The following is a 26,099-nucleotide window of genomic DNA, read 5'->3' as shown; positions in this document are numbered from 1 at the left end:
GTTTCAGGAGCCTCTGAAACGTCTGTGTGAGGTCTCAAAGCTCCACCTTCATGGCGTACTAGAAGCGGCCCCACTTCGGAAAAAAAAGTGGGATATTACTCCAACTGCCTAAAGGGTAAAAAAAATCGGCCGAGGGGTTTTCCCATCTTTTATCATTATAATCACAACCCACTTCCCTGCAAGTTGGCCATGCACTTAGCAACTGTGTTGCTTGGTCTTGTAGGGTGTTTAGTTCCATGTCCTCTTTTAAGGACATAACATTTTTGTGTAAACTGCTTTTTCTTCTTGTGTACTGAAAATTTGTGTTCGGTGGAATGAGGAATTTATGCAGCATTGGCAGTACAACATTTATGGAGCTGCAACTTGAATTAAACATTCTACTTGTGCAGATTCAATGACCAGGGAATGCTCTAGCTGAGCAGTCTGTGGTAAAGTTGAGTTCCATAAGAGAAAAAATGGATTTTCATTCTCGTCCGGGAAAACGTCTGGCACGCTGAGCAAAACGTACATCAGTTTTTCTGTTACCTACAAAGTGCTGGATTGCAGCTTCACCTCGAAGTTCTCAAAATGAATAACTAGAGAGCTAACATACTGTATTCAATACAAAGCAAGGGCCTCCTCGCCCCATTTTGCTGGAATAGGCAAGTTGAATTTAAAGGCTTTCTTATGAAGCAGGCTGAATACAATGAGCATTGAGATGTGGATGCAGATGTGAAACCAGCAGGTTTAACACCTTGCCTGCGTCAAACGTTCAGCTCCCGTGCTGAACGTTCGAAAAACGGGTGGGTCACCGTCGGCCAACGGACGTTCGCAGCACTACCAAGGTAGGTCACGTGACGACCGTTGGCCGACGACAGCAGCCAAGGGGTTAAAGTAATGTGAGAAGTATGGGTTTTTCGTTATTTATGACATAATCTATTTTTAAAATGTTTCAAAATACAGAAGAAAAATCGCAAACTAGGTCCAGCATCCCTTTTGCACATATGTTAATTTCAAGCTACACATCCTTTCTGCCGCTGAATACCGCCTTAGTTTTAAAATAGTGACATTTTGGTCGACATTAAAGTTTGTTTTTATTCTTCCATTTAAATGTACCCGAGTAGATTTTTTAGAGGTGCATGAAGCTGTTTGAAATTAATAGATTTGTGCTCACTTGCCTAGAGAGAGACCATCTACATGAGTTGCTGTTAGGACTCCGGACAATTTAAATATGCAACACATACATCCAAAGGATAGCTTCCTGAGACTCCTGTAAGCAGCAAACATAAGACCGATTTTCATGTTCAGCCTTCTCCATAGGAAAGTGAATGATTCTAAAGCTGTCTTCTCCAGCAGCATATCTCTTAGTGCAGGCACATTCAGTGAGCCATGTGTACATTCTAGATCTTTATTAGAAGTATAATGATCAAAAGCAGCTGCTATGGGAAGATGATGTTAACGATTTGTGGGTTGAAATTATAAGAAGGCTTTTCATGTACTAGCTATGAATCTCCTGCTTAGACACTGTAGTGGTGTACCATCTAATAAATTTACAGTGCCATTTTTAATATGTAGTTTACAAAGAACCCAGCAGAACTGAAATGCGTAATTTTGGCAGACATGTCAAATGTTATCGCTTTAAAACAATTGACCTTAAGTTAAATTAACAGCAACATGACCATGAATGCTGGCTTTTACTGCAACCTAAATGTGGTGATCTCTGTTTCTGACGCCTGCCGTTGATGTCATTTCATTTGTTATACTTATGAAGGATTTTTTAGTAGCAAATCTAATCTGATAGAATATTAACCTGTGTTCAAGTTGTCAAGACTACAGTGAAGTGAAATTTGAGGCTGTTTAAGGGATGTATTATGTCTGCAGAAGCAAATCATTTTGTGACTAATACCTTAACGCCTTCTAAAACTGTTCTTCAAAGAACTGCATGCTTTTTGGATTAAACTAAGTCTGAGTCTAAATATGATCTAAAAAACCGATTTTACTTGGATAACCCATTATAGAACATGTAAGCTATCTCAAGAAAAATGTATTTGTTTGAAGGTAGTTGTTATGGATGTATCTTAAGATAGAAGAAAAGAGAATATTCTAATGTTCATGCACACACAGCTCAACATGAGCTTTTCTGAAATTCTGCACATTGCTAGTTATGGCACCTCTTAACTGCATTCTCAGATTTTGGTCTTAGTTATGCCAAAAATGGTGAGCTCTTGAAATACATTCGGAAGATTGGGTCATTTGATGAGACCTGTACCCGGTTTTATGCAGCTGAAATTGTGTGCGCTTTGGAATACCTTCATGGAAAGGGCATTATTCACAGGTACTTGTTGGAAGCCGAATCCACATTCACTGTTTATATTTACAAATCTTAATTCAGCGGTTGTAAAATAATGATAGCAAAGTTTAAGATTGCATTTAATGCTTCTTATGCGTTCACTCGCACTCGGCGATCTTGAATTTCTTTTGTGGTTTAAGTGATATGGTTTTTACTTCTCTGTCACTTGTATCCTCCACTTGTAACACCATGGGATGCAATTTGAATAACGGAACTTTGGAAAACAGTATTACCAAGCTGTCTGTCTACTTACCACAGTTTGGCAAAGTACACACCCTCCATATTATTACATTGTCAGGAAATTTAACTACTATGTTCAATCTAAACTTTGTAAAGCTGCTATTGCTATTTTTGGTTGCAAATATAAATGAGTTAATAAATATGATTTTTGTATTTGTTTATTATTATTATTTTTTAGAACTATTACATGTTATGGGATGGCCTTTGGTTCTGGCCTAGTAGGAACAGTCCAGTCAGAACTTCCAAGCTAGGCCTCCCCAGGCAGACACACAAGCAACCTCACACTGTTCTAGGCCTATTTAGACCCAGATAACGAGGTGTTGCTGAAGTCCTGGGGCACTATAAGCATTGGACCCACCTGGGCATACCGTTGCACTATGGGCATCTACAGCAACAAATAAAGTGATGGATGGGATGCTTAAATGACATTCTGAATGCTTAATTCAAGCATTTCACCTATTGTTTTATTTTCCTCAGTATGACACCTTATGTGCATCTTAACTAGGCCGAAACGGGGCTGCTGTTGCGTGTGTTCCTGTTCACAATGGACCCAGCCTAGACGTTAGGGCTGGACTGTTCATATTGGAGCACGACCATGGCTGATTTGCTTTTGGCTTTTTCCTATCTGAGGTGTCATAGTGGGCAAAAAAAATGATGCAATGCACTTGGATGCAGCCTCTGTAAATTAGCTATGTTTGAGGTTCATTCAAACATTCCACCCATCAGTTTTGTTTTCCTCAGTTCTTTTATGGAGCAATGTATTGGAGAATGGGGAGCCTTTGTTAAGTGGAAATGTGTAGATTTTTTGTTTAGCTAAATATTTCATTTTGCACTTCTTATGTTCTCTAAACTATAATGCATGCAGGTTGCTGTTTTAAATCCGATGTTGGATGTATAAGATGAAAACGTTTGGGGGATTGTTTAGCTTAGTGTGCTATCTGCAAGGCAGTGATATACAATATTTTAATTATAAATGCCTCTTTCTAGGGATCTTAAACCAGAAAATATTTTGCTTAATGAAGACATGCATATTCAAATAACAGACTTTGGAACAGCAAAAATATTATCTCCAGATGGCAAACAAGGTGCGATTTTAATTTGAACAATATTGTTAGAAAAGTGACAGTAATTGCAAAACGTGCATATTATGCCTGGTGATTTTATAAACCTGTTAGATCACTGATGAATTGAACACCACTGACTAGTATGTAATTCTGGGTCTGCTTTATTGGGTATCCTATTACTATATTATTTACTTTGTGTGTTTTTCAGGGACAAATAGCGCACATATCTGTTATGCCTTAATGCACATGCTTTCATGTACTAGTACATTGTTGTTTTCTCCAATTATCAACCAGGGTGTACCCTGCTGCCCAAAGAAGTGACTAGAAACAGTTTTTCCAGGTTGTGCAGATCCGGTACAGTGCGACCATAAAAATTCATAATGCACCCATGCCCGGTTTCCCAAGAGCCTTGTGGCCTCACCTATTTTTTACTCTTTTGGTGGTCTCTTTCGTTATTCAGCCCAGCATGGGAACCTGTGCCAAAGCCCTCCAGATTCAAGCTGTACACATTCTGTCATACCGGTTACAGCACCTGAACTGCTGAAATACTTAACCGCATCGCTGCGGCGGTTATTTTTCCGCTACGCTGCTTTTTTCTAAAAGCCGCGTTAGATGACGAGCTCAGCTCGTCATCCGCACACGACCACCGTGGCTGATGACGAGCTGAGCTAGTCATCAGCATCGAAGGTGTTAATGTCCATTCATAGTGATCAGATACAAGACGGCAGACTCCATGTCTGCAGCTAGAGCTTTCCTTAATACATATTAGCAAATCTAGAAATATACAAAAATAACATTTTAGTGCTAACATTTTGGTTGTTGTGGAACCCACAATTTTTTTTGTTGCACTTTTAGCTTACTAATTCTAGCAGACTACACTATCTTTTAAATGACTTGTTATAATAAACGTGCAAGACTATTTCATAGGATTAGCAAGTGCTGTCTGTGCCAATAGGTGTGGCTAATAATTTAGTGACATTTCTCGAATTCATGAGTTTAGGCACACCGTAAGGCATCGTGAATGCACTCGGTCACTCATCCACCCAGTGACTCGTTCTTGCAATCGCCCACTTACCATCCAGAATGTAACATTCATGAAAACTCAACAAGCACATGTAAAAAACAGTAAAATGTTAAAAGTAGAAAAAATAAAATGAGCTGCCTCATAAACGTGAATGACCTGCTTACAATAAAAAACTAGCATTGGCAAAGCCAATAGGTCTCGCCTAGGAGAGTTATTGGCTTTGACAATGATTTTTAGTCATACCTTTTTTAAAAGTTCTGTGACGCAGCAATCACTAATGCATTTTTTTCTAAAAAAACAAACAAGGAAGTGGGCAGTTTACGAAGCAACACAGAGGAAGGGAGGGTGGTAGAGAAGGATGCAGGAGGAGAGGAGAATCAAGAGACCGCGAGTAAGCACACACAACAGAGGGTGGGTGTTGGGGGGCTGGGGAGGGAAACAAATATCAGAGGATGAGCAGGAAAGACTAGGGAAGGAAGATTTAAACATAGGGAGGATGGGAGGGGATGGGGCAGTAATCTGACAATGGAGGGCGAGTAGAGAGGCTTGGGGCATCAAGCTGGTAATGGAGGGTGGTAGGAGGGGCTGGGGTAGCAATTAGACAATTTTGGGTGGATGAGAGAGGCTGGGGAAGCAAGCTCCATTGCCAACGTTGCTGGTGCTGTCGTCCCCATACTCATTCCGACTCCGACACAGAACCAGATTGACATTGTCCGACAGACTCCGACGCCGAATGCAGGCATTCCTTCAAGGCTGGAGCCTGTGACCTATTCCTATAGACTAAGACTTTGGGATGATTGGGAGGGACCACTGGACTCCACTGCTGCACTGGACAGGAAATCCAAGAGGCTGGATACCTTGGGAAACAAGATTTCTTCTTCCACCAGCCTAGCACTGCGGTTGGGGAACGCCCCTTGCCTTTTGGGCCGATACTCCCATTCGCTCTGGGATTCTGTTGTACAGGTGCAGCCTATGGTCTCGGAGAAGGCCCGAGCCATGGTCTCACAAGGTATTGCTGACAGGAGGAATGGAAATAAGTTTTCTATAAGCTGTTGGCTGAATAAGACCAACTCACTAGGTAGAGCGGTTTTGTCAGTGGCCCTTGGGCGCCATGCCTGGTTGAGAACCAATGGCTTTTTCGAGGATGTCCATGCCTCGCCTATGGACATTCCCTTTAATAGTTCCTGTCTATTAGGAGACAAGGAGGACTTGGCGCTGGAGCACTTTAAAAGCAGAAGGGCTACAGCCAGGTCCTTGGGCCTTTCCGTGGCCCCTGGCCAGCCCCAGTCAACCTTTCACTCCTTTTGTGGACACCGAAGGGTCTTCCAGGTGCATCTCTAATGACACCCCTCCCCACAGGCTTTCTAGGCCCTGCGTGCCGAGGTACCCTCAACCCTCGTGGGGCAGGAAGCAAGAGGTCATTCCAGTCTACTACCCATCCCCCGGCAGCCACAGCCTCCAAGCCTCCTTAGTTTGCCCTCCGACCATCATGGACATCCAGTGAGATGTATCACTGGTTGATAACATCCGACCGCTGGATTCTCCAGATTGTCTAAAGGGGCAACTCTTTCCCCCTTTGAGACTAATGATCCACCCATTCTGCACACTTGCGTCAGGCTGATGGAGGACCACATCTCTTTACTACTCCAGGAAGGTGCAACTTTCTTGGCCAAGGGAGCCATAGTGAGGGTGCCGGCATCAGTAGTGTGCTAGTTATTCCCACTACTTTCTGGTACCCATAAAAGACTGAGCTCTTTGTCCTATCCTAGACCTTGGACCACTCAATTTATTCATGAAAAAGGGGAAATTACAAATGCTCACACTTGCTCAAGTCTTGTATGCTCTGGACCCTGGAGACTGGTTGGTAGCATAGCACTTGCATTCCCATCCTGCCTGTCCACATATGTTACCAGCGGTACATGGTAGGCCACAAACACTTTCAGTTTATCCTGCTCCCCTTTGGCATTGCCAGAGCCCCTTGGGTTGCAGCTTATCTGTGGAGTTCAGAAGTCCCAGTCTTCCCCCTATCTCAACAACTGGTTGTTGAAGGCGAACTCGCCCCAGGCTGTCGTCTTCCCCCCTCCAGAATACAGCAGACTTCCTGCACTCACTGGGGTTCACTGTAAGCATGCCTAAGTCACACCTGGTTACTTCTCAGACACTTCCTTTTATCAGACCTGTTCTGGACACAGCGCAGTTGCGGGCTTACCCTTTCGAGCAGCGGGTCCAGAATATGCAGGCTATAATACTGATATTTGAGCCTCTATTCTGTGTTTTGGTGAGACTGACTCTGAGGCTGCTGGGCCTCCAGCCCTCCTGCACCCTGCTTGTGACGTATGTCCGTTTGCTGCAGTGGGACCGGAAGTTCCAGTGGGTGCAGCATCAAGGGATTCTGTCCAATATAGTCCAGAACTTTGAGGCCGCTGCAAAAGCTCTGCAGTGGGGGCTGACAGACCGCGATTAGGTCAGCGGCAGACTCCTCTCCCTTCCCTCAACCAGTCTGATGGCAGTGACAGATGCATCACTACTGCAATGGGCTAGCCATCTGAAAGTGATGGAGATCAGAGGACTCTGGTCTCTGCCAGTATCTGGACTCCACATCAACCTATTGGAGCTCCATGTGGTCCAGTTGGCATTGAAAGCTTTTCTACCCTCCATCAAGGGAAGGCTAATGCAAGTGTTCATGGACAACACCACTGCCATGTGGTACTGCAACAAACTGGGCAGCGCGTGGTCTTAGACCCTATGTCAAGAGGCCCTGTGCCTCTGGACATGGCTGGAATGTCAAGGCATTTTCATGGTGATTCAACAGCTGGCGGACTTTCTGAACGCCAGAGCGGATGATGTTTGCCAATATTGCCTAGTGGATCACTAATGGTGTCTCAAACTAGAGGTTGTGCAAGGTCTCTTTCAGCAGTGGGGAGAGCCTCAATTAGATCTGTTTGCCACTGCAGAGAACATGCAATGTCATTAGTTCTACATGTGGGAGTTTCTAAGGCTGCTCTCACTCAGAGACGTCTTTCATCTTGGGTGGAGCTTCGGCCTCCTGTACGCCTTAATGCCCAAACCACTCCTGCCCAGAGAACTCACGATCAGGAATGACCAGGCCAAAATCATCCTTGTGGCCCCGATCTGGGCTCTGAGAGTCTGGTATCCAGAGCTGTTGAGCATGTCCATCGGTCCTTCAATCAGGCTGCCCTTTCGGGAGGATCATGTCGCAGCAGCAGTGGAGGGTTTTCCATCAGAACCTGTCAACACTCCCCCTTCATGCATTGAGTTTGAGTGGTGTCAGATGACAGCTTTCAACCTTCCGCCCAAAATTTGTAATTTGTAATGTTATTTTGGCATCTATGTTAACAATGGTTGAATATTTTTCTCTCCGAGCTACCAGTGAGAGTTGAGAGGAAAAGTCGCCTGTCATGGAAGCTATAGCCATCCCTGAAAGAGAAATCTCAAGCGATGAGGTCTTGTAAAAGTGCAGGTCTGCCTCGTAACTCGCCAAATCCTGGGGGGCCTGAGTTTACCCAAGACATGTATGTTGTTGAACCCACCTTATCAGGCCATTTGTGTGTGTCTTTGGAGCCATTGTAGAAAACACAGAATATATGAATATATGAATTCCTCCGCGTTGGCAACAAAACATAAAGGGACAGAATTAGGTTGCTTCAGAGTCTCATAGTAGCGCCGAAGGCAGAGAATTCCATCGCTCATTCATCGTTGAGCACCATTCACCAACTTGAGAATTTCACGTCATGAGTAATTGGCCTTAGGCAAGATTAAATGTTTTATGAGAGCAGGATGTAGATGGCCTACGTGCTGTCAGACCTACATCTCAAATTCCTTTCCGACTGCTTTTAAGCAAATGTTAAAAGTTACAAAGGATCCTAATATAGTTTGTTCAGTGGCAGTAACCCCAATAGAGGCCCCTGATCCAGAGGGCACTGCAGTTGATCCTACATTGAAGATGCCTCCCACCAGGAAGCAAAGCTTGGCGGATATTTCCAGGACTCCTCATCATCTTCTATACTGAATAGGTAGAGTATCCAGGCCTGGAAAAATCACAAAAATGTTACTAGACCTGCAGATCTAGTGACTTAAATAATGTACTAGACCTAATTGTAATGCTCTAGAAACATAAACTGGTTTCAGAATGTGATCCTGGATAAATATTTTAATTCACTGAGCCTCCATTTTCTTCATTATCGCATTGTTGCGGGGGTGACTAGGGAGAAGGAAGGGCACGGAGACTAGGGTTTTATTTTTATAAATGTCTTCTTTTTCATTTGAGAAAGTCGCTCTCTTGCTAATATGGCGGGGTTGACTCCTCCTCCTGGGTTCGGATGGGGTCGACTGCTCTCGCTCTCTCTCCGGATCCTCCGTTGTTGGCTCTTCCTCGGTTGCTCCACCGAAGTACATGCGTGGGAAAAAATTAGGACCGGTATTAGGTAAGGCTCCTTATACTCTTGTACCCATCGGGGAGACCGGGGTGTGACAGGGACACCGTGATTCGTGCACCTATTAGTGACAAGTGCTCCTTGAACTAAATAACTAAAAGGAGATTGTGAAGGATAACAGGCTATTCACAAGAGGGGGGGGCACGAATAATGGTGGGATAGCAGGTTACGCGCTCCTGGGTTTACGCAGTGCCTCCCCTCTTCCCAAACCAACCAGTAACGCGCTGCTGTACCTGGTGGAATATGCAAACACAACAGGTGATGGACCGAATGTGGATCAATGTCACACACTCAACCCAGTCCAAAGATCTGGGCACAAATCCATCGTTATTTTGCACTCCACACCACCCTGGGTTAGACAATGGCGATATGCAAATCAGCTCTGACCCTGTGCCCCATGGGAACAGTCCAGTCCGAACTACAAAAGCCATGTCCTTCCCAGAACGGAATCAAGCATCCGAGGACCGGACCGGTTTCGAGGTAACACCTCTCATCAGCCCGGCTAGCTTGACTCCAGTGGTGGAGCCACACTCCCTGGTGTGTGGCTGGGCGGCTCGTGTTAACGGTGGCCTCCTAGCTTCAACTTTCCCTCCGGATGGGCCTCCTCTCCTTCTTCCGCCTCCGCTCTTCCGACCGGCTCCTTCTCCTCCGCTCTTTTGACCGGCTCTTCTCCGTATTCCGAGTGTTCTCTCCGCCATGCAGTGATCTCTTCGTACTCCTCTGGTGCTTGCTCGGTGACGTCCTTCGCCGCTCTTTCAACTTCCTTGCTTTTCACCAATCCGGTAGTGTAGACGTCAGTCAGGGGTGTGCTTTCGTCCTTGCAACTCTCCCAGTTAAAGGAGCCTGCACCTTCCCCGATGGTGTTGTCCAGCCAGATTGTCCTGGAGTCGGGTTGCCAGCTGTCCTGATGTGGAGTGAAAGAGAGAGGGGCAGCCATGTCAGAGACCCACCAGTCCATCACAGGGGTCACTTCTTCCATGGGTATGCTCTTCCCGCTACACACATATAAGAGTACCTTCAAATACGCAAGTTCAGCATGACTGCTGTTCAGAAACCTCTTTTGCTTGACTTAATAGACTAAACCTTTGCTCCATATATAATACAAATTTAGCCACATATAGGATACACATGACACCTGACTTACCTCTTCGTTCATTAACAACATTGTTATTAGGGTGGGGCAGGAATGTGTCTCCAAACATATTTAAAAACTGGCACTCTTAATAAATTATTAAAGCATGAAGGGATCGCATACTGTCATTTGCAATCAGCAATTTTCCTTTTAAATGGCTATAAAATGTCCCTATTGACATGCTGTTTTACTGATAAAAATGTATAGTGTACAAAGTATAATGTTTAGAAATCCAGTTTCTGCAAATATTTGTCATTTACATATCACCAAGTAAGGAGTTGTGATTTGTTTTGCTCCTATTTAAATCTTTGTTTGCATCACACTTTTCAATTACAAAAAAAAGTGCTTTCACAATTACTCATATATTTTGAAATATTTGTACTATTCCTTTACAAGCTATTTAAATGTTATGTTAGGGAAAAAAACTGACCTCTTTCAGCCTTTTGTGTCATGATTGTAAGACAGCTCATTTGTCAAAAACCTGTAGTAGAGAAAGAAAAGTAAACTCCATTTTCCAGGATAAGATAGGCAGCAATTATTAAACGGACAAACTGACATTTGATGTCTGTCTTTGGACAGACAGCACATGTCAAGATAAAAACAAGATTTAAAGACATTTTTACTCCCCATTTGCTTTCTGAATGAACAGAACAACTGGTACTTTCCAGCATAAGTTCAATTGCCAGAACGGACCAGAAGGTGCTAAAATTTGCTGGACCTGAAAAAATCTGACTTGCCATAGCGTGTGGGTGGGTAGATTTTTCTGAGGAAGTACTTTACTGTTCTTGATAAGGCACTGTACGTATTTTCTTTAGAGTCTGTCTTTTCTGATTCACTGGGAGGACACCTGTGTCCCTTGCCAAAAACATGTTGTTTCATACATCCCAATATCCCAAAACTCTCGGAGGACATGGAAGAAACTTTAGGTCTGAGTCTCTGGACATCCTGTACAGAGCACTACTCAATTACGCTGTGATCATGTTTGGAAGTCTGGTAGTAGCACACCTTGTCCGTGTGCAGATGTGTTCCATAAAGCTTTAACCAGCAGATGCTTTGGAACCTATTGTCAGACTACGCGCCTCAACTGGTTCTGGAACTCCACCAGTTCACCTTTTGTAACAACTGACTGATATTTACATTTGGCGGTTAGTGATAGATGAGGAAGTTGAGAATTTGATGCATACCTCCACATACACTTGCATGCGCTAAAGGTGACCCTCCGGGCTTTCCCCATGTGATGAAATCTAAAGTGTTAAAAACAGTGTAGAGGAGATGCAGGGAACCGCAAAGGGAGGGGGCATCACAATTGCAAAGTCTTCGAAGCTGTACTCTGCTCCAGTTTTTAGGGCTGATGTTGCATGTGCTGTCAACCTATTTGCAGACCCCTTTACCAATCCACCTAAAGAATAAAATCAGATACTTATTATTTCATGTGTGACGGGCATGATTTGTAGAAGGGGTCCTCATTCCTAAAAGACTGAATAGGGTTTTTCATCTCTGCCTTTCCTCTAACACATCTAATTCAGAGAGTCCTTCAGATATTGATACACTACAGCAGGGGTCCCCAAACCGGTCCTGGAGGGCCAGATCCATGCCAGATATTTTTAAGATATCCCCATTGAGATACATGTAGTAATTTAAAAAATCTGGCATGGATCCGGCCCTCCAGGACCGGTTTGGAGACCCCTGCACTACAGGGTGCTCTCATCTTACCTGCATAGCTACAGCGTAGCCGCACCATTGCTTGTTCTCAGAACTTACGCTCTTCCACCAGTGGAAAGAACTTTGTCTTCCCCAGAAGCAGAATCTCGTCATCTGAGATGGTGGAAGAAGTTTCCATCTTTACATTTGGTTACCTAGAGCACACTTGACAAGAGGAGCACAGACCATTTATCTTTCCAGATCATTTGTCAAGTAATCTGAAAATGTTACAGGCTGCCAAAGATATTACCACATACCAATGCGGAAATAAGTGGCTATGTGTTTTTGTATTTTTGTAACTGGACGCTGTGTAAAGCTATTAATTCACTCACCTGTTCTGTAGACATTGGTTTTTTCCAAGCACTGGGTCCTTGGTCATGCCTTTGATGCTTGCAACAGCAGCTTACCAGAAAAGACCTGTCCTCTAAACAGTCCTTCACCTGGCTTCTGATGGGTGTCCTATACGTTTTTACCACAGCCCAGGGGTTTAAGGCCAGATAAGATTCGAACCCTATTCTTACCTCTCTTCATCATAAGTCTTTTGAGTATTTTAGGTTCCTGTGCCCTTAATCATTTTTTCTGGAAGAAATCTTTTTTTGTTCTATTACCTCCGTGAGACATGTGTGGGAGCTGCAAGCTGTGTTTGTTTCAGAGTGTTTAAAACGTTCCTCACTGTAAAGTGGCATTGAGATTATCTAAATGTGATTTAATTGCAAGGTGGACTGTGTCACTGCAATTGCAAGACTGATACCCTCTCCAATGCGGTTTCAAGTTCCCTCCTCATATTAGACTGAAAAAAAAGTTACTTCATGTATTGTCTTAAGGCGTATGGCTATTATTCACCTGCAGGGTAGCTGTGTAGCTTAAATTGCATGGATTCTTGAGCACTAGACTTGTATTTATTATCTATGAACACTGTAGAAATAGAAGCGTTAATAATCTGTTAGATTTTGGCTGCCCCTATTGCCTCTTATACAAATTGTTCCTGGGGAGTCTTCTCAATGATTGGAGTTTTCAGAGAAAGGGTAGAGGAGGTTTGATCATTCGGCCACTCCTAGTCCAAGGTTGTAGTTTGCTTCAAACATCAAGTACATACTGACTTTGGGAAGCAGGTTCCTTCCCCCATTTGTTGCTAATAGGAGTACGTTGGCCTACAAATAGCCAAGCCCTTGTTTGTGTTGATATCTTTTGTATTGCTTTAACAAATCTTTTGTTTTAATTTTACTCTAAGTAACTCAAGGCAAGTTGTTCAAGAAGCAGGCATGATTGCAGATATGGAGTGGTTTCACAAAAGCACCTACTGGACAGAGCATATAGTAATTTGTTTGTGTTTACTGTGAACATTGACATAATTATTTAGGGTATAAGGCAGACTTTCATCTTTACAATAGTTAAAAACTGGTAGTTTTGTTTAAAGCATGCTATGTTTTTCTAGAAGTTAGCAGTGGTAACATAAATAAGTCAATGTAAAAATTACTGTTTAAACTTTTTTTTCTCCACTTGTTATAATTTTTTCTTTCATTTATTCTTTTTCTATCCCACATCAGCCCGCAACTGCCCCAGTCCCACACTACCGTCACGGACCATCCCTGTAGGAAGTCCCCCAACAGAAGGGCTAGCTGGGGGAGACTGCAAATCCTGGGGGAAGATGCACCATAAGAATTCCCGAGTGCGACAGCGGGGGTCCCGAGGCAAGTAGCCAAACATCCTTGGGATACTAATCCTGTTCTTTTGCCAGCATCCATTAATCCACTGTGCACTCAGATGAGCGATGTGCAGGGAGACCAAAACTCATCTTTGTTACTCTTAGACTGTCTTGAGATCACATAACACCTCTCAGACCTATTTTTGTCAATGCTTCCACGTCCCCTCTGCAAGTTGTCTGTTGGCTGTCAGATGGGAAAATCGGTGCAGTATAATGTGTTGTTTTCAAATGTCACTGCTTTGCTGGCTAGTATGATTGCTTTGAATCCTGTGCAGCCAACTTAGAGCTTGATTTGCTACTCCCCAACTGTAGCAACTTATATCAACTAAAATATATTCATGGGTGATCATACATCTGGCTTCTTTACATTTTCAACTGATGTAATTGTTTTTCTTTACAACTCTAAAGGGAACTGTTATCTGTGCTTTACAGTATCCTCACTTGATTCATGCACGGGCAGTGCAGTAGTCTCTGCTTTTATTGCCTGCATGCCTGAACCCTAGTTCGCTCTTTTTTCTTGAAAGAATACATTTTGAACATCAGTGCTAGTTTGTGATGTGTCACATAGGTGGCAAACCCCAGACTTGTTCTCATATCCGTCTTTTACTTTACAGCATGGCACATTTTGCATAACACACAGATTGTGATGGATACAGCTAATTATGATTTTTCCATTGTAACTGCTACCCATGATTTCTAGAGGCATTTCCCTGGTGCAGACTCTGTTCCCTGTACTTGTACTTTGGTCATTCTTTACCACTCATCTAATTGGTCTTAGCTTTCTGGAAAACTGATGAAGATTTGGGTGAAATCCATCGCACAGATGGAGGCTTAAATGCCTGTCATGTTTGCCAAGTAGAGAAAGGGGGTGGTGACAGGCAGGGTTTTTTCCTCTGTGTTAGCCTCTATTTGCTGCTAATTAGGTGAAAATATTTTGCATAAGCCTGTAAAAATACCCTCCAAGGAAATCCTGTTGTGTTTTATTCAGAGTATGACAACTTGTTGATACAAGACCTCGTTCTGCGGTTTCTTATCATTAGTACTGGTATGTCTGCCATCCCAAACTTGAACCGGCTTGTCAATATCCCCAGGTTAACCTGGCTATTCCCTAGCAATTTGTTTTTGAATCGGAATCTTCTAATCCTGTGTATTCTAATTTCAGTAATAAGGCACAAGGAGTGAAACGTAACTGCTTTCCACTCTAATTTATTCCCTAAATAAGTTTGTTAAAAATTAGCAAGTCCCTTAACATTGATTGAAACATCATATTTTCAACACTTTTATGAAAATCTAGCTATGTGTCACTAGTTAGAGGGCATAGGAGATCCATGTAGAGGTCTAGCTCCTCCGTCCCACCTTTTGTTTTTTAGTTTAAATTACAGCCAAAGGCATGCTGAGAAGGTCCTAATACCCCAGAACAATTCTTCTACTTACTGTCCTCAAGCTCGCACCGTTATAGCCGTTAGTGGTGCTCCAACCATGTGGAAAATGCAAACTAACTGTCGCATCACGAGTCACCTGCTTTTGGCAGCAGGTGTTGCACTGAGGTACACAACAAATGATTGCTATAATGCTTGAAAGAATCTCAGCCATTATTACTCTGGCCTCATTCCAGTCCATCGTACTTTTGGCCACCATGCCACAGCCGACAGGAATCATCCCTATGCAAATCAGGCGTGATCATAATCCAATAGAAACAGTCCACCCCTATTTGGCAGGCCAGACTCCCTCTCAACGGGAACATATGCAACAGAAGGCTCCTTTTGTCAGATGTGTTCTTAGTCAGGAGTAGCTAGAGTCCTATGGCACAGTGATCAAGGCTATCTGACCAATTCTGGGGTACAGGCTTTCTTGAAATGTCTGCTTTTATGTATCTTTCCTAAGGTGCATCAACAACCTCTGTAGAAGGGGGTCCGAGGGCAGGTTTAACGACCCATACTAGATATATGCCCCGACTGAAACATCAAAACATTAATTATATCTAGGAGTCAAAAAAGCAACAAAACTCACTGTGAAACCAAAGCCTCAAATTGACCTGGATCTTGCAGGTGACACTTTTTAACTTCACTTTATAGTAGCAGTAGCTAACATCGGGTCCTGAAGAAGGCATTGCTACTACACCTACATAATGCTGAAACATGTCGACCATTATTTCTCTCAGATATTATGTTAAATCTGTTTTTGCACTTTACCTTTTAGATTTGGAAAACTGAGAAGAAAATTAAAGTTTCATATCTACTCAGTATTATCCAATTTTAATTGTTTTCTCACTTCCACTTATTTTTTGCACTGCTTTCAGTCGACACTTATATCTAGTACTGACATCACATCACCTGTAGTGTCTTGGAACAGCCTCAATAACATCAACAGGCTGTTTTTTCTTTTTTGTCTCCTGGGCAAGGAGAACCCAAATGATGTCAACAAGGGCGGTACAGAGTGGCTACTGATGGGAAAATTTACCCATGCCCTCAAGCTTTAGCTCACACATTTGTGTCACACTTGGGTGCATGCTTGGGTCTGCATGAACACACCTTTTGTTTTTCCATGTTGAGGCTTTGGTTTCACAGTGAGTTTTGTTGCTTTTTTGACTCCTAGATATAATTAATGTTTTGATCTTTCCTAAGGTGATCAGTGTTTAACTTGTTAGGACCAGGACCTTCACCTTCCACATACTGTCCCAGGGTCACACCTCATGAAAAGTAGTTAGTTCTCCATCCATGTGGAACATACAAGCTAAGTCTGTCACGTTAGAAATCAACTGTACTATGCAGCAGTTGCGGCAGGTGATATTGGGCAGGATCTCCTTTTCTCTTTCTTTTGGGCTGTCAGATCCGCATAGCTTTTGTTTTGAGCCAACCAAAAATGATCCCTGTGAGAAAAAATTGGTATGGAGGCTAAAGAATTGGACAACTGTTGGTGAATGTAGGATTTCTTTTAATTTACGCCTAGTATGATATGGCTGGGGCAAGGGCTTGGCAGAGCCTGGACAAGATGAAGCAGCACGGACCAGTCACTGCGCTCCCTGCCGCACTACTGCCTGCCTCCTCCGGTGGACACCATCGGACGCCTGCTGCCCCCTACAGTGCCCTCAGCGGCGGTGGCTGGGGTGGTGCTGCAGTAAGCAGAGGGGGGGGCTAAGCGGTAGGGATTGCAGGCTCCTTTGTTTGCACAGATCAGCTTGCGCATTCAGGGGCAGGGTTATGCCTACCACCGCGCTTTATCTGCTGCACCTCTACACCGCCACAGTGCAACACGTCTCAACACCATCTTGACAACCTGCCATAACATCCTGCCCCTACTTAATCGTTCCACTTAATCCGCCTCGCAGCTCCTCAACCCCTGCCGACTGGGGGAAGCCTTAACCTGTCCAGCTACACAACTAACATGAAGCAGCCCCACAGCCAACCAGCCTTAATACCCTGTCAACTCAGTCAACCTACTTTGTCAACTTTGCCAACCAAACTGAGGAACTACGCAAGTCAGTCTGCAAGTACATATTGGACAGTGTAGCTCAACAGAAGCAGAGGCCGTTTTAAAAGGGAAAAGGATTATTTGATGGGCTACAAGGAACTGTTCCATTATGACGTCAGGAAAGCAAAGAAGGACACTGCAACAGGGAGGAAACAGACGGAAAAAGATTGCGCCCAGTTCGACACCTCTTGTGAGTGTCGACACAGACCCCGGGGCTTAAGAACCTCAAGGGATCAGCCCAGGATTACTGAAAATGGTAGGCTATTAAAGGATGCAGCTAGTGCCGTCTTCTCAACCACCTCTCATACCACTGGGCTCCCTGCTCCACTCACTCCGACAATCATAAAAATGGCCAATGAATCAGCTATTAACGAACCAGCCATTAAACATCCAGCGAACCAACTGGGCAGTGGCACCTGGTCCTCTCTGCTGAGAACCATCCAAACAATGGTCAACGCGTTAACATTTTCTCTTAAAATGGATATTCGAATCGAGGTCTTGATCGCAATCACAACCTATGTGTCTGGGCTAGAGCAGAAAATAGCCGATTGAAACAACCCGATTAAAAGAGCTCAAGACAGCACAACGAGTCTCACCCCAAAATGTACTTGTTCTCCAATTTTTGGGAAACTTAAGCTCCCTCCCCAAAGTCTTGGAAAAAGTCCTAGAGGACCTGAAAGCCACAAATAAACAGAAACACACTGTGGCCTAACTTCGAGAGGTGACCCCCAACTGTCCCAAAAAGACTCAAGTCATCAGCCAAGGAACGGCCCAGGAAGAGCCACACACAGAGAATAGTAGCCCAGCAAGCAAGGGCAAGGTGACGGGTACTTCGCCAGATATAAAAGGAGATACTACTGGACCTAAAGGAGACCTACCCCCCTTGCAACATAAATTAACAAAAAAAACTCTCTGGCTTGACAGAAAAGAGCACAAAACCAAAAAGTAGCAAAAAAAGGAAATCTCTGAACAAAAACCTGTCTAAGCCAACTTACTGACAGACCACGTTTCGCTTACTCAGCTCAGCACAAGAAACGCAGATGCCAATAGGGAAATCTCCCTAGATATTCCTCCTGTGAACAAATCGACTGCAGTACAAAACCTTAACATCAAGGATGACCGTAACAGGACTCAAGGGCAAAACTTCAGAACAACTTCCCTAGTTTTGCACCATCCATCCAAGACATGCACTCCAAAAGCAGACAAGGACAATAACACAAGTAAGCCAGGTTTGGATTCCCACTGACACTTTCTTCTCTTCCAGTAGCTGCACTTTCCTGAAGACCTCCAATAGGTTCGACAGCGGTTTCCCACACCACTTCACCCCTATGCACCCAGCGTCTCTGGTGTAGGTAACGTGGGTACTAGGGTATCCACGGGTGGGGCGGCTCTTCATCCTTCTGTCTGCCAAGGGGTTTCCTCAGGGTCCACTGGGAAGGGTCCTTAATTTTAAAAAATCCAACCGGGACTAGTACTGAGCCCCGGTCGGGTTCCCACACTGCACACACTCTTCGTGGGGTCCCTATCTACTTACCTTGGGTGGTTCTCAGGGTCTCCATCAATTCTACGTCTTCTCAACGCTGTCTTGATCAGAGTCGTGGTTCTTATACCTCTTTCTTAATATATGGTTTGGACCCTCCCTGGAGTCCACTGTGTATATCGGGCTATTTACTGTGTTTCTAACTGAAGTATTGTGTGCATTGTGTTTATCTCCGTGTTGGAGATATTTGAACATACTAGAGCGTATTCTATTATAAATACATATTTTATATTGGTTCTTTTCACTTAATCTATACTGTAAGATTGCATTCTGATAAACAAGCTGCTTTACACTCCATTTGGACTAAGCCTGAAGGCTACTCTCCACACCTACCCCTTGGAGAATGTTCTAAGGTTGGCTAAGACCTCTTAATTCACCATAAGGGTTGTCTGGACTAGTGCAACGTGTCCGCTTACATAACTGTACATCATATACCAGGCAGCCTCTCATAAGAAGTCTATGAAGTCGAAGCAGTCTTTGAGTTCTGAGCACCGGAGCAAATACTTGAATCTTGTGTGGGAGTGTTGGCAGGCCAGGCCTCACTTTGTGGTGAAGCCTGTGCCTGTGTCAGCTCCGCGCCACGAAGAACAACCAGGAGCAACCCCTGCTGAACCCAAGGAGCTTTAGGAGACTATGCACATCATATTTGAGCTCGCCGACCCCTCTGGTTCGCCACCAGTGAGGTCGCCCTCTGCAACAGTCAGTCCTTGTATCCAGTGCTGAATCTGGAGCAGTGCCTCCTGTGAGACCTTCCCGGTGCCAGCTCCAGTGCCATCGCTGTCGACAATGCAGCGGCCCGGGCCCCATCATTATACCGGACTGCAATGCGAGCCAAATCAACACCACCAGACGCCGTTTCCAACAGTATCTCTACCCATACTTCCTGAGTCCAGAGGCAGTTCCTTTTTCGTTTGACAGGCCTGGAGAGCGTGATGATTGGGAGTGGTCAGAGGACCTTTATGGTTACCAGAAACCCCTATACCAGTAGTTCTTAACCTGTTAACTTCTGTGGACCCCCAATTAGCTATTACTGAAACCTTAGGACCGCCAATCAATCATTACTGAAATCTAGGGACCCTCATTGAGTTTTTACTGGTGCACAGGACCCTGAACTAAGCATGTTTGATGATTTGAACCGGAAAACAATACACAAAATATACAGAAACATTCATCAAACAAATCAATGATAAAATATTTTATTTCATTCACAAACAAACAGAAAAAATCAAACTTAATTTTAATGGGAAGGTAAGAATTTTTATAAATTTAATTGAGGCCACTCATTGTCCATACTTTGTTGTTTGATGCACTTGCCAAGGTAGCCACCAAGAGGGTGCCAGTATCAGAAGTAGGTTGTTGTTGCTGCTATACCCACTACTTTCTAGTGCGCAAAAAGGATGGAGCCTTGGCCATAGCCTATACCTGCGCCTTCTCAACTTTCTCTTGACAAAGGAGAATCTCACATTAGCTCAAGTCCTATTTGTCCTGGAGCCTGGAAAGTAGCTTTGGACTTGTAGGACTCATATGTCCACATCAGTGTCCAGCCAACCCACATAAGTTACCTGTGGCTTATGGTGGCCCACGGGTACCTTCAGTTTACTGTCCTCCCTTTTGGCCTTACGAGCACTCCTCGGGGGTTCTCCAAGGTGATAGTGGTGGTTGCAGCACATCTGCGAAGGTCAGAGGTTCCAGTCTTCCCGTAACTCAATGATTGGGTTTTGAAGGCAAGCATAACCCAGGCTGTCGTCTTTCACTTCTAGACAACGCCAGACCTTCTGCATTCGCTGGGGTTCACTATCAACATGCTGAAGGCACACCTGACTCCTTCCTGACTCCACCACCTGTCCCCAAAAAGAGCATTGTTGTTCTACATTGATAGAGCCAAAGAGGTCTGGGTGGACGATCAACTCTTTGTAGGTTATGTTGGAGCTAAGAAAGGCAAGGTAGTACAGAAACGGACCATCTCACGATGGATAATCCTCCGGGTACGCATGCTTACTGCACCAGGGCCAAGGCTGCGACCACTGTGTTAGCTCGAGGAGTCCTTGTCCTGCAGTCTGTCAGGCAGCAATGTGGGCATCACTACATATGTTCACCAAACACTAGTCATGTTGGTTGTGATGGGCATTTTGCCCGTTCGGTCCTGCAGGACTTCTTGTTCTAATCTGTTTTGCTTGGGTATCTATTCGAAAGTAAGGAATCTATGACTTAAAGTCTCTATCGATGAACAAGTTACTTACCTTCGGTAACGCCTTATCTGGTAGAGACTCTTACCTAGCCACAGATTCCTTACCAACTCTCCCATCTTCCCCGCTTAGTGAACTGATTATAGTGTGATAGTCACCCTTCTAAGGGCCTTAGAATTTCACACTAGTTGTCTGTGTTTCTCGTGGCTTCACACTTCTGATGTGGAAAGTCGTGAAATTAAACTGATGTCAGGGTGCTTCCATCACGGAGGCTGCCACCTACGTATATAGCTGAATGCCACCTACGGGCATGCCGGGGCACTGCTCTAAAAATTTCCTGTTCCAGTCTGACGCCTGGGAACAAATCTATGGGAATATGTGGTTAGATAGTCTCTACCAGATAAGATGTTACTGAAGGTAAGTAACTTGTTCTTCAAGTGAAGTAATCAAATCAATATGTCTGTTATAATGCTTCGTTCTAAAACTAATACATGTTCTGTTATTGCCACTTGTACAGCATAATGTGTGTCTTTAAATTGGCATCACAGACTTTTCAATAGTCTCGGAATGGTTTCCAGCTAGTTCCTAATATTTAAATTCTGCTCAAAAGAGTATGATTTAGTATTACCAATGGTTATTTGCGTAAAACCTCCAATTATAATTAATGTATTGACTCATCAATAGCAAGGCTAAATGTGCCATTACCATTAAAGAATGTAGCGACGCAGATCTGTTTTTATATGGTCTGTCTTGGAAGGTATCCCTAGAACTGTTACTTGAGCTCAGAATATTTAACAATTGTTTGCAATGACATTAGTCCTTGTCATGTTCTGTGTTTGTGTATGAGGCCAATAGTGGCCCTCAGCAGACTCCTTTCAAGTGTTACGTAATCTGGCGGATGTGACTGGGTGTGGTTGATAAAGTTTGTGATTCAGTGCATTCAGTTAACAGTTGCATGCGGAAGAATAAAGATGTGCAACTAGATCTCAGTGTGTGGCGTGATCTGTTACATACTCCCAGGCTGGGGAGGATGCTACAGCTGGTGATGAGATAGGGGAAACGTGCCCCAAGGACCCAAGACTGCTCTCCCTGAGTTTGTTGTGGTCCAGCAAACTGCTGTGCTACGTGTGCCTCAAGAAGCGGTCTACAGTTGGCGTATGTGGAGTCAAAGCCCAACTCCAGCTTTTGAGAGGCCTTTGAAGAAGGTGATGGCCCTACAGAGGAGCACAGTTATAAGCCAGCCAAAAATCTACTAGTAAAGCCAAAAGAACAGCATAACACTGATCCAGTGCATATGTAAAGCAGAAACGCCAAAGGCAACTAGGCAGAGAGAAATGCTAAAGGCAGTGACAGCTAGGTGAAAGAAAACAATAAAGGCAGAGACAACCAGGTACAGAAAGTACAACTGATTTCTCGACGTGGCGTTTTTAGTAAGACAGGTAGTTTGGCGTTCTGGCTGACTGATATTCGTTGTGTATGTGATGCTGAGAGTGAACACAGAGCTGCCAGATCTGGGGGAAATACTGTATAACCCCCGTAAATGTGTGAGTCGTGAAATCCACACCAGAAATGAGAATCAGAGTCCTGGGCACATGTTATGAGGATATCGCATTGTTAGAAATGTCTCGTATTCTACCAATTTTAGTGGTCGACACCAGAGTGTTCGTTCAAAAGTATTTATTAGAGCAACAACAAAGAAACAACCAGCCAACAAGTGTGTCGTCACATATGGGAGTTCTCCAGTGACTCTTCAGGGCTGTGTAGCTACGTCAAACAACCGGTGCGATTAGGGATCAGAAATGGCCTCCGTATCTTAATGAAGATCGCAGTCTATAAGGGAATTCTTGCAGTAAGGGAGCCTCTGGTGTGCGAGGCAATGGATCGAGTCGTGCCTTGAGGGAGCTCTCTTGACGTCGGGCTGCGACTTGGGAGAGAGGAAGGTGTGCACCTCGGGGGGTGAGACATGCCAAGGAGAAGTGACAGCTCCTCAAAAAGGTGAATGATGGATCAAAGCGGGTGTGTCGTGGAACGTGATATGGGCGTGGAAGTCCGGAGGGGAGAAAGTAAAAAAAAACGAGAAGGGGGATGTGGAATGGGATTGGTCGGAAAACCGTGGGTGTGTGAACAAAGGTCTTACCATGGAAGGATGGTATGGAAGATGTCCAGTGTCTGGGGTGTCGGCTGGGGGCGGGTACGCCGGTCAACTTGAAGTTAGGAGTAGCAGGACTATAAAACACTGGGTTCAACCGATTTCCGGATACAGAGAAAGTACAACTGTACTCACCGAACGAGAAATGTCACTGACCTCCCATCGAGACTTGGCCGTGGGCCAGTGCACACAAAGTAGCATACAGCATCCACAACAACCCAAGCGAAAGCACAGGGGTTGTGCTTACGAAGCCATTGGTCCCTGCAGGAGGGGCCACAGAGGCGGATGGTGACACTCAGCGCAACTCAAGAGATCTTCAAGCTCTCCAATGGCTGTTGAAAAGCACACAAAATATGGCGCTGCTGTGTTCCTGAAACCACCGCCTCCATTCGACATAGCCAAAAAGCTGAATATTGGCACCAGATGAGCTACCTGGATTGAAATATTTGATTTCATAGATGTTATAGAAGAAGCAGGTGACAAAAAGATTATCAAATACTTAAAAGATCTTTGCAGGTGACGGAGTAAAAGAAGTGATAAAGAAGATATCATGAGCTGATGAAGAATCATACAGCAAATCAAGAAGACGTTGGAGGCCAAGTTCAATCCAATGCCGAATGTCTACTATGAAAAGTACACTTTCAGCTAGCAAAACAGCAACTTGGTGAGACGATGGAGGAGTTAGTTGAGAGAGTTGATACGCTTATAAAGCAAAGCAAGTTCATTTAATTCAATGATGAAGAAGCCACACATCAGCGTTATCGATGGTTGCCTCTCCGATTCATTCAGACTACGCATTCAGTGAGGAGAAATGCTCAGTTTGGAGAAAGTGCTCATGGCTGGAAGCACTGAGGAACGTGCTGATTTAACAAGCTGCTGATATGGAAGCAGGAACAATCCCAAATGAATCGGCGTTAAGCATGAAAAGTAAGCTGAAACACAAATCAGGCCCTTAGAGTGATTTCTCTGAAGTAAAAGAAATTGTGTTTCCACTGTGAATTCTCTTTTCCACATGAAGGTAAATGTCCCACCATCGGACAGACATGCAAAGGCTGCGGGAAAGACAACCTTTTTGTTAAGTTTGCAAAGCAAAAGAAAATGTACATGCATCACGGAGAGTCGAGAAGATGGATGCCAGAAAGTTCCAGAAGTAGTCTAGCCACTCCTACTAGGCCTTACGGCAACATCGACTAGGGCAAGGGGAACCGAACCATAGTCGATCGTTATCAAATTCATCTTCCAAAGGTTTATTGATGTCATCGATTGACAGTGAAGAAGATGGATGTGCAATAGTAATGTCCGTCACAGACCCATTCATGCCCTCCAATGAACTATGTCGAGTAAGTGCTTTTTAAGTTTCAATACTGTTGCTGACATGGGACTGATCTCCATTAACTACAACTTGAAAGCTCATTCTGAAATAGTGAGTTAATTCCCGACATTGTTTCATGACTTGGGAAACTTAAGACTATTAATGTGAAGCTGCACCTTTATTAAGATATTCGCCCTGTTGCACAGCTACACCATCAAATTTCTTTTCACTTACTTGCAGGAAGCTGTTGAGAGACCTAGAAACGCTGTTAAAAGGATGATATCATCGAGCACTCTACTGATCCGACACTGTGGGTTTCACTATTGTGGTGGTGCCAAAAAATGACAGTGTAGGTTCAGTGCACATTTGTGTTGATATGCGACAGGCCAACAAAGCAACCGAAAGAGATACATCCAGGTCCACACATTGCGGACATGATCACAAAGCTGAATGGCACCAATGTCTTCTCCCGCCTTGATTTGAACTAAGGCTACCATCAACTTGAACTAGAAGTCAACTTTTGGTACATTACTACTTTTTCAACTCATGTTTGTTCAGATATAAGAGACTCAGTTTTGTTTTCTCATCAGCTACAGAATAATTCAGCCTGTCACACATGCTTTTACATACAGTTATGATATACTGTTGTTTGGGGCTTCACGAAAGGAACATGATAAAGCACTCGCACAAGTATGCCGTTTATTTGCTAATGCAGGTTTACCACTAAATTTTGGGAAATGTGAGTCTAAAAAAAACACACTTCAATTCTTTGATCCTATTTACTCTGAAAAGGGAATCGCTCCTGACCCCAAAAAGGTAAAAGCATTGTCATCTACTTGCACTCCAGAAGATGTGACCATGCTGTGATCCTTCTTAGGCATGTGCATCTACTGCTCCAGGTACATTTGTGATATTCCAACTGTGAGTGCCCCTCTAAGAGAACTAACAAAGCAAGTTGTTCCTTTTCAATGGTCATCTAAATGAAACCGAATTTTCAAAAAGATAAAACACGCAATTGAAAATGCAACTGAAATAGCTTTCTTTGATCTGAAATTGCATACAGAATTTGTGCTGGATGCAAGTCCGGTGGGGTTGGGCGCAATCATCGCTCAACACAATGGACAGCCTGATGCTCAGAGACTCATTGTGCCCTATGCTATCCGGAGTGTGTCTCAGATCAAACGTACTTATTCTCAACCTAAGAAAGCAGACCAATTTCTAACCTGCACGCATCTCTCACCCTCCTGAGGCGGAAGCCGGGAGGTCTCTAGTATTATTAAAATTTTATTTGTTTTTACGAACCGAAACGGTGGCAAATTGTACTTTTGTGCACCTGACTGTATTAGGTGCTTGCGACCCCCCTGTTGACCCCCCTTGCGCCAAAACAGTAATTGTACCCCTGCTTTCCGAATCGGACCTGCTCTCGGCCGAGTATCGACGCCGAGAGCAGAGTACCGGTTTTGGCGGCCATCTTAGGTCAGGCAGCTATTTGTGACGCGATTTCAGGCGCCATAAAAGGGACGCGAAGGGAGAGTGCCGGTAATTTCTAACCTGCACGCATCTCTCACCCTCCTGAGGCGGAAGCCGGGAGGTCTCTAGTATTATTAAAATTTTATTTGTTTTTACGAACCGAAACGGTGGAAAATTGTACTTTTGTGCACCTGACTGTATTAGGTGCTTGCGACCCCCCTGTTGACCCCCCTTGCGCCAAAACAGTAATTGTACCCCTGCTTTCCGAATCGGACCTGCTCTCGGCCGAGTATCGACGCCGAGAGCAGAGTACCGGTTTTGG

At 44.2% G+C, this 26,099-nt stretch overlaps 1 protein-coding gene across 1 annotated transcript in view; it reads left to right on the top strand.

Annotated features, from left to right (window-relative positions):
- PDPK1 (3-phosphoinositide dependent protein kinase 1) overlaps positions 1-26,099 on the top strand; it is a 288,661-nt gene that overhangs the window by 116,729 nt on the left and 145,833 nt on the right. The window contains exons 5-7 of the mRNA XM_086940588.1: positions 2,170-2,314; positions 3,557-3,654; positions 13,492-13,635. Of these exons, the coding sequence (XP_086796714.1) occupies positions 2,170-2,314; positions 3,557-3,654; positions 13,492-13,635 (387 nt within the window). The remainder of the gene's footprint in view (positions 1-2,169; positions 2,315-3,556; positions 3,655-13,491; positions 13,636-26,099) is intronic.

The sequence above is a fragment of the Lissotriton vulgaris genome, chromosome 10 (genome assembly GCF_964263255.1).
Source record: "Lissotriton vulgaris chromosome 10, aLisVul1.2, whole genome shotgun sequence".
In the NCBI taxonomy this organism is placed as follows: Eukaryota; Metazoa; Chordata; class Amphibia; order Caudata; family Salamandridae; genus Lissotriton; species Lissotriton vulgaris.
This window is presented reverse-complemented; position numbering and strand designations above follow the sequence as displayed.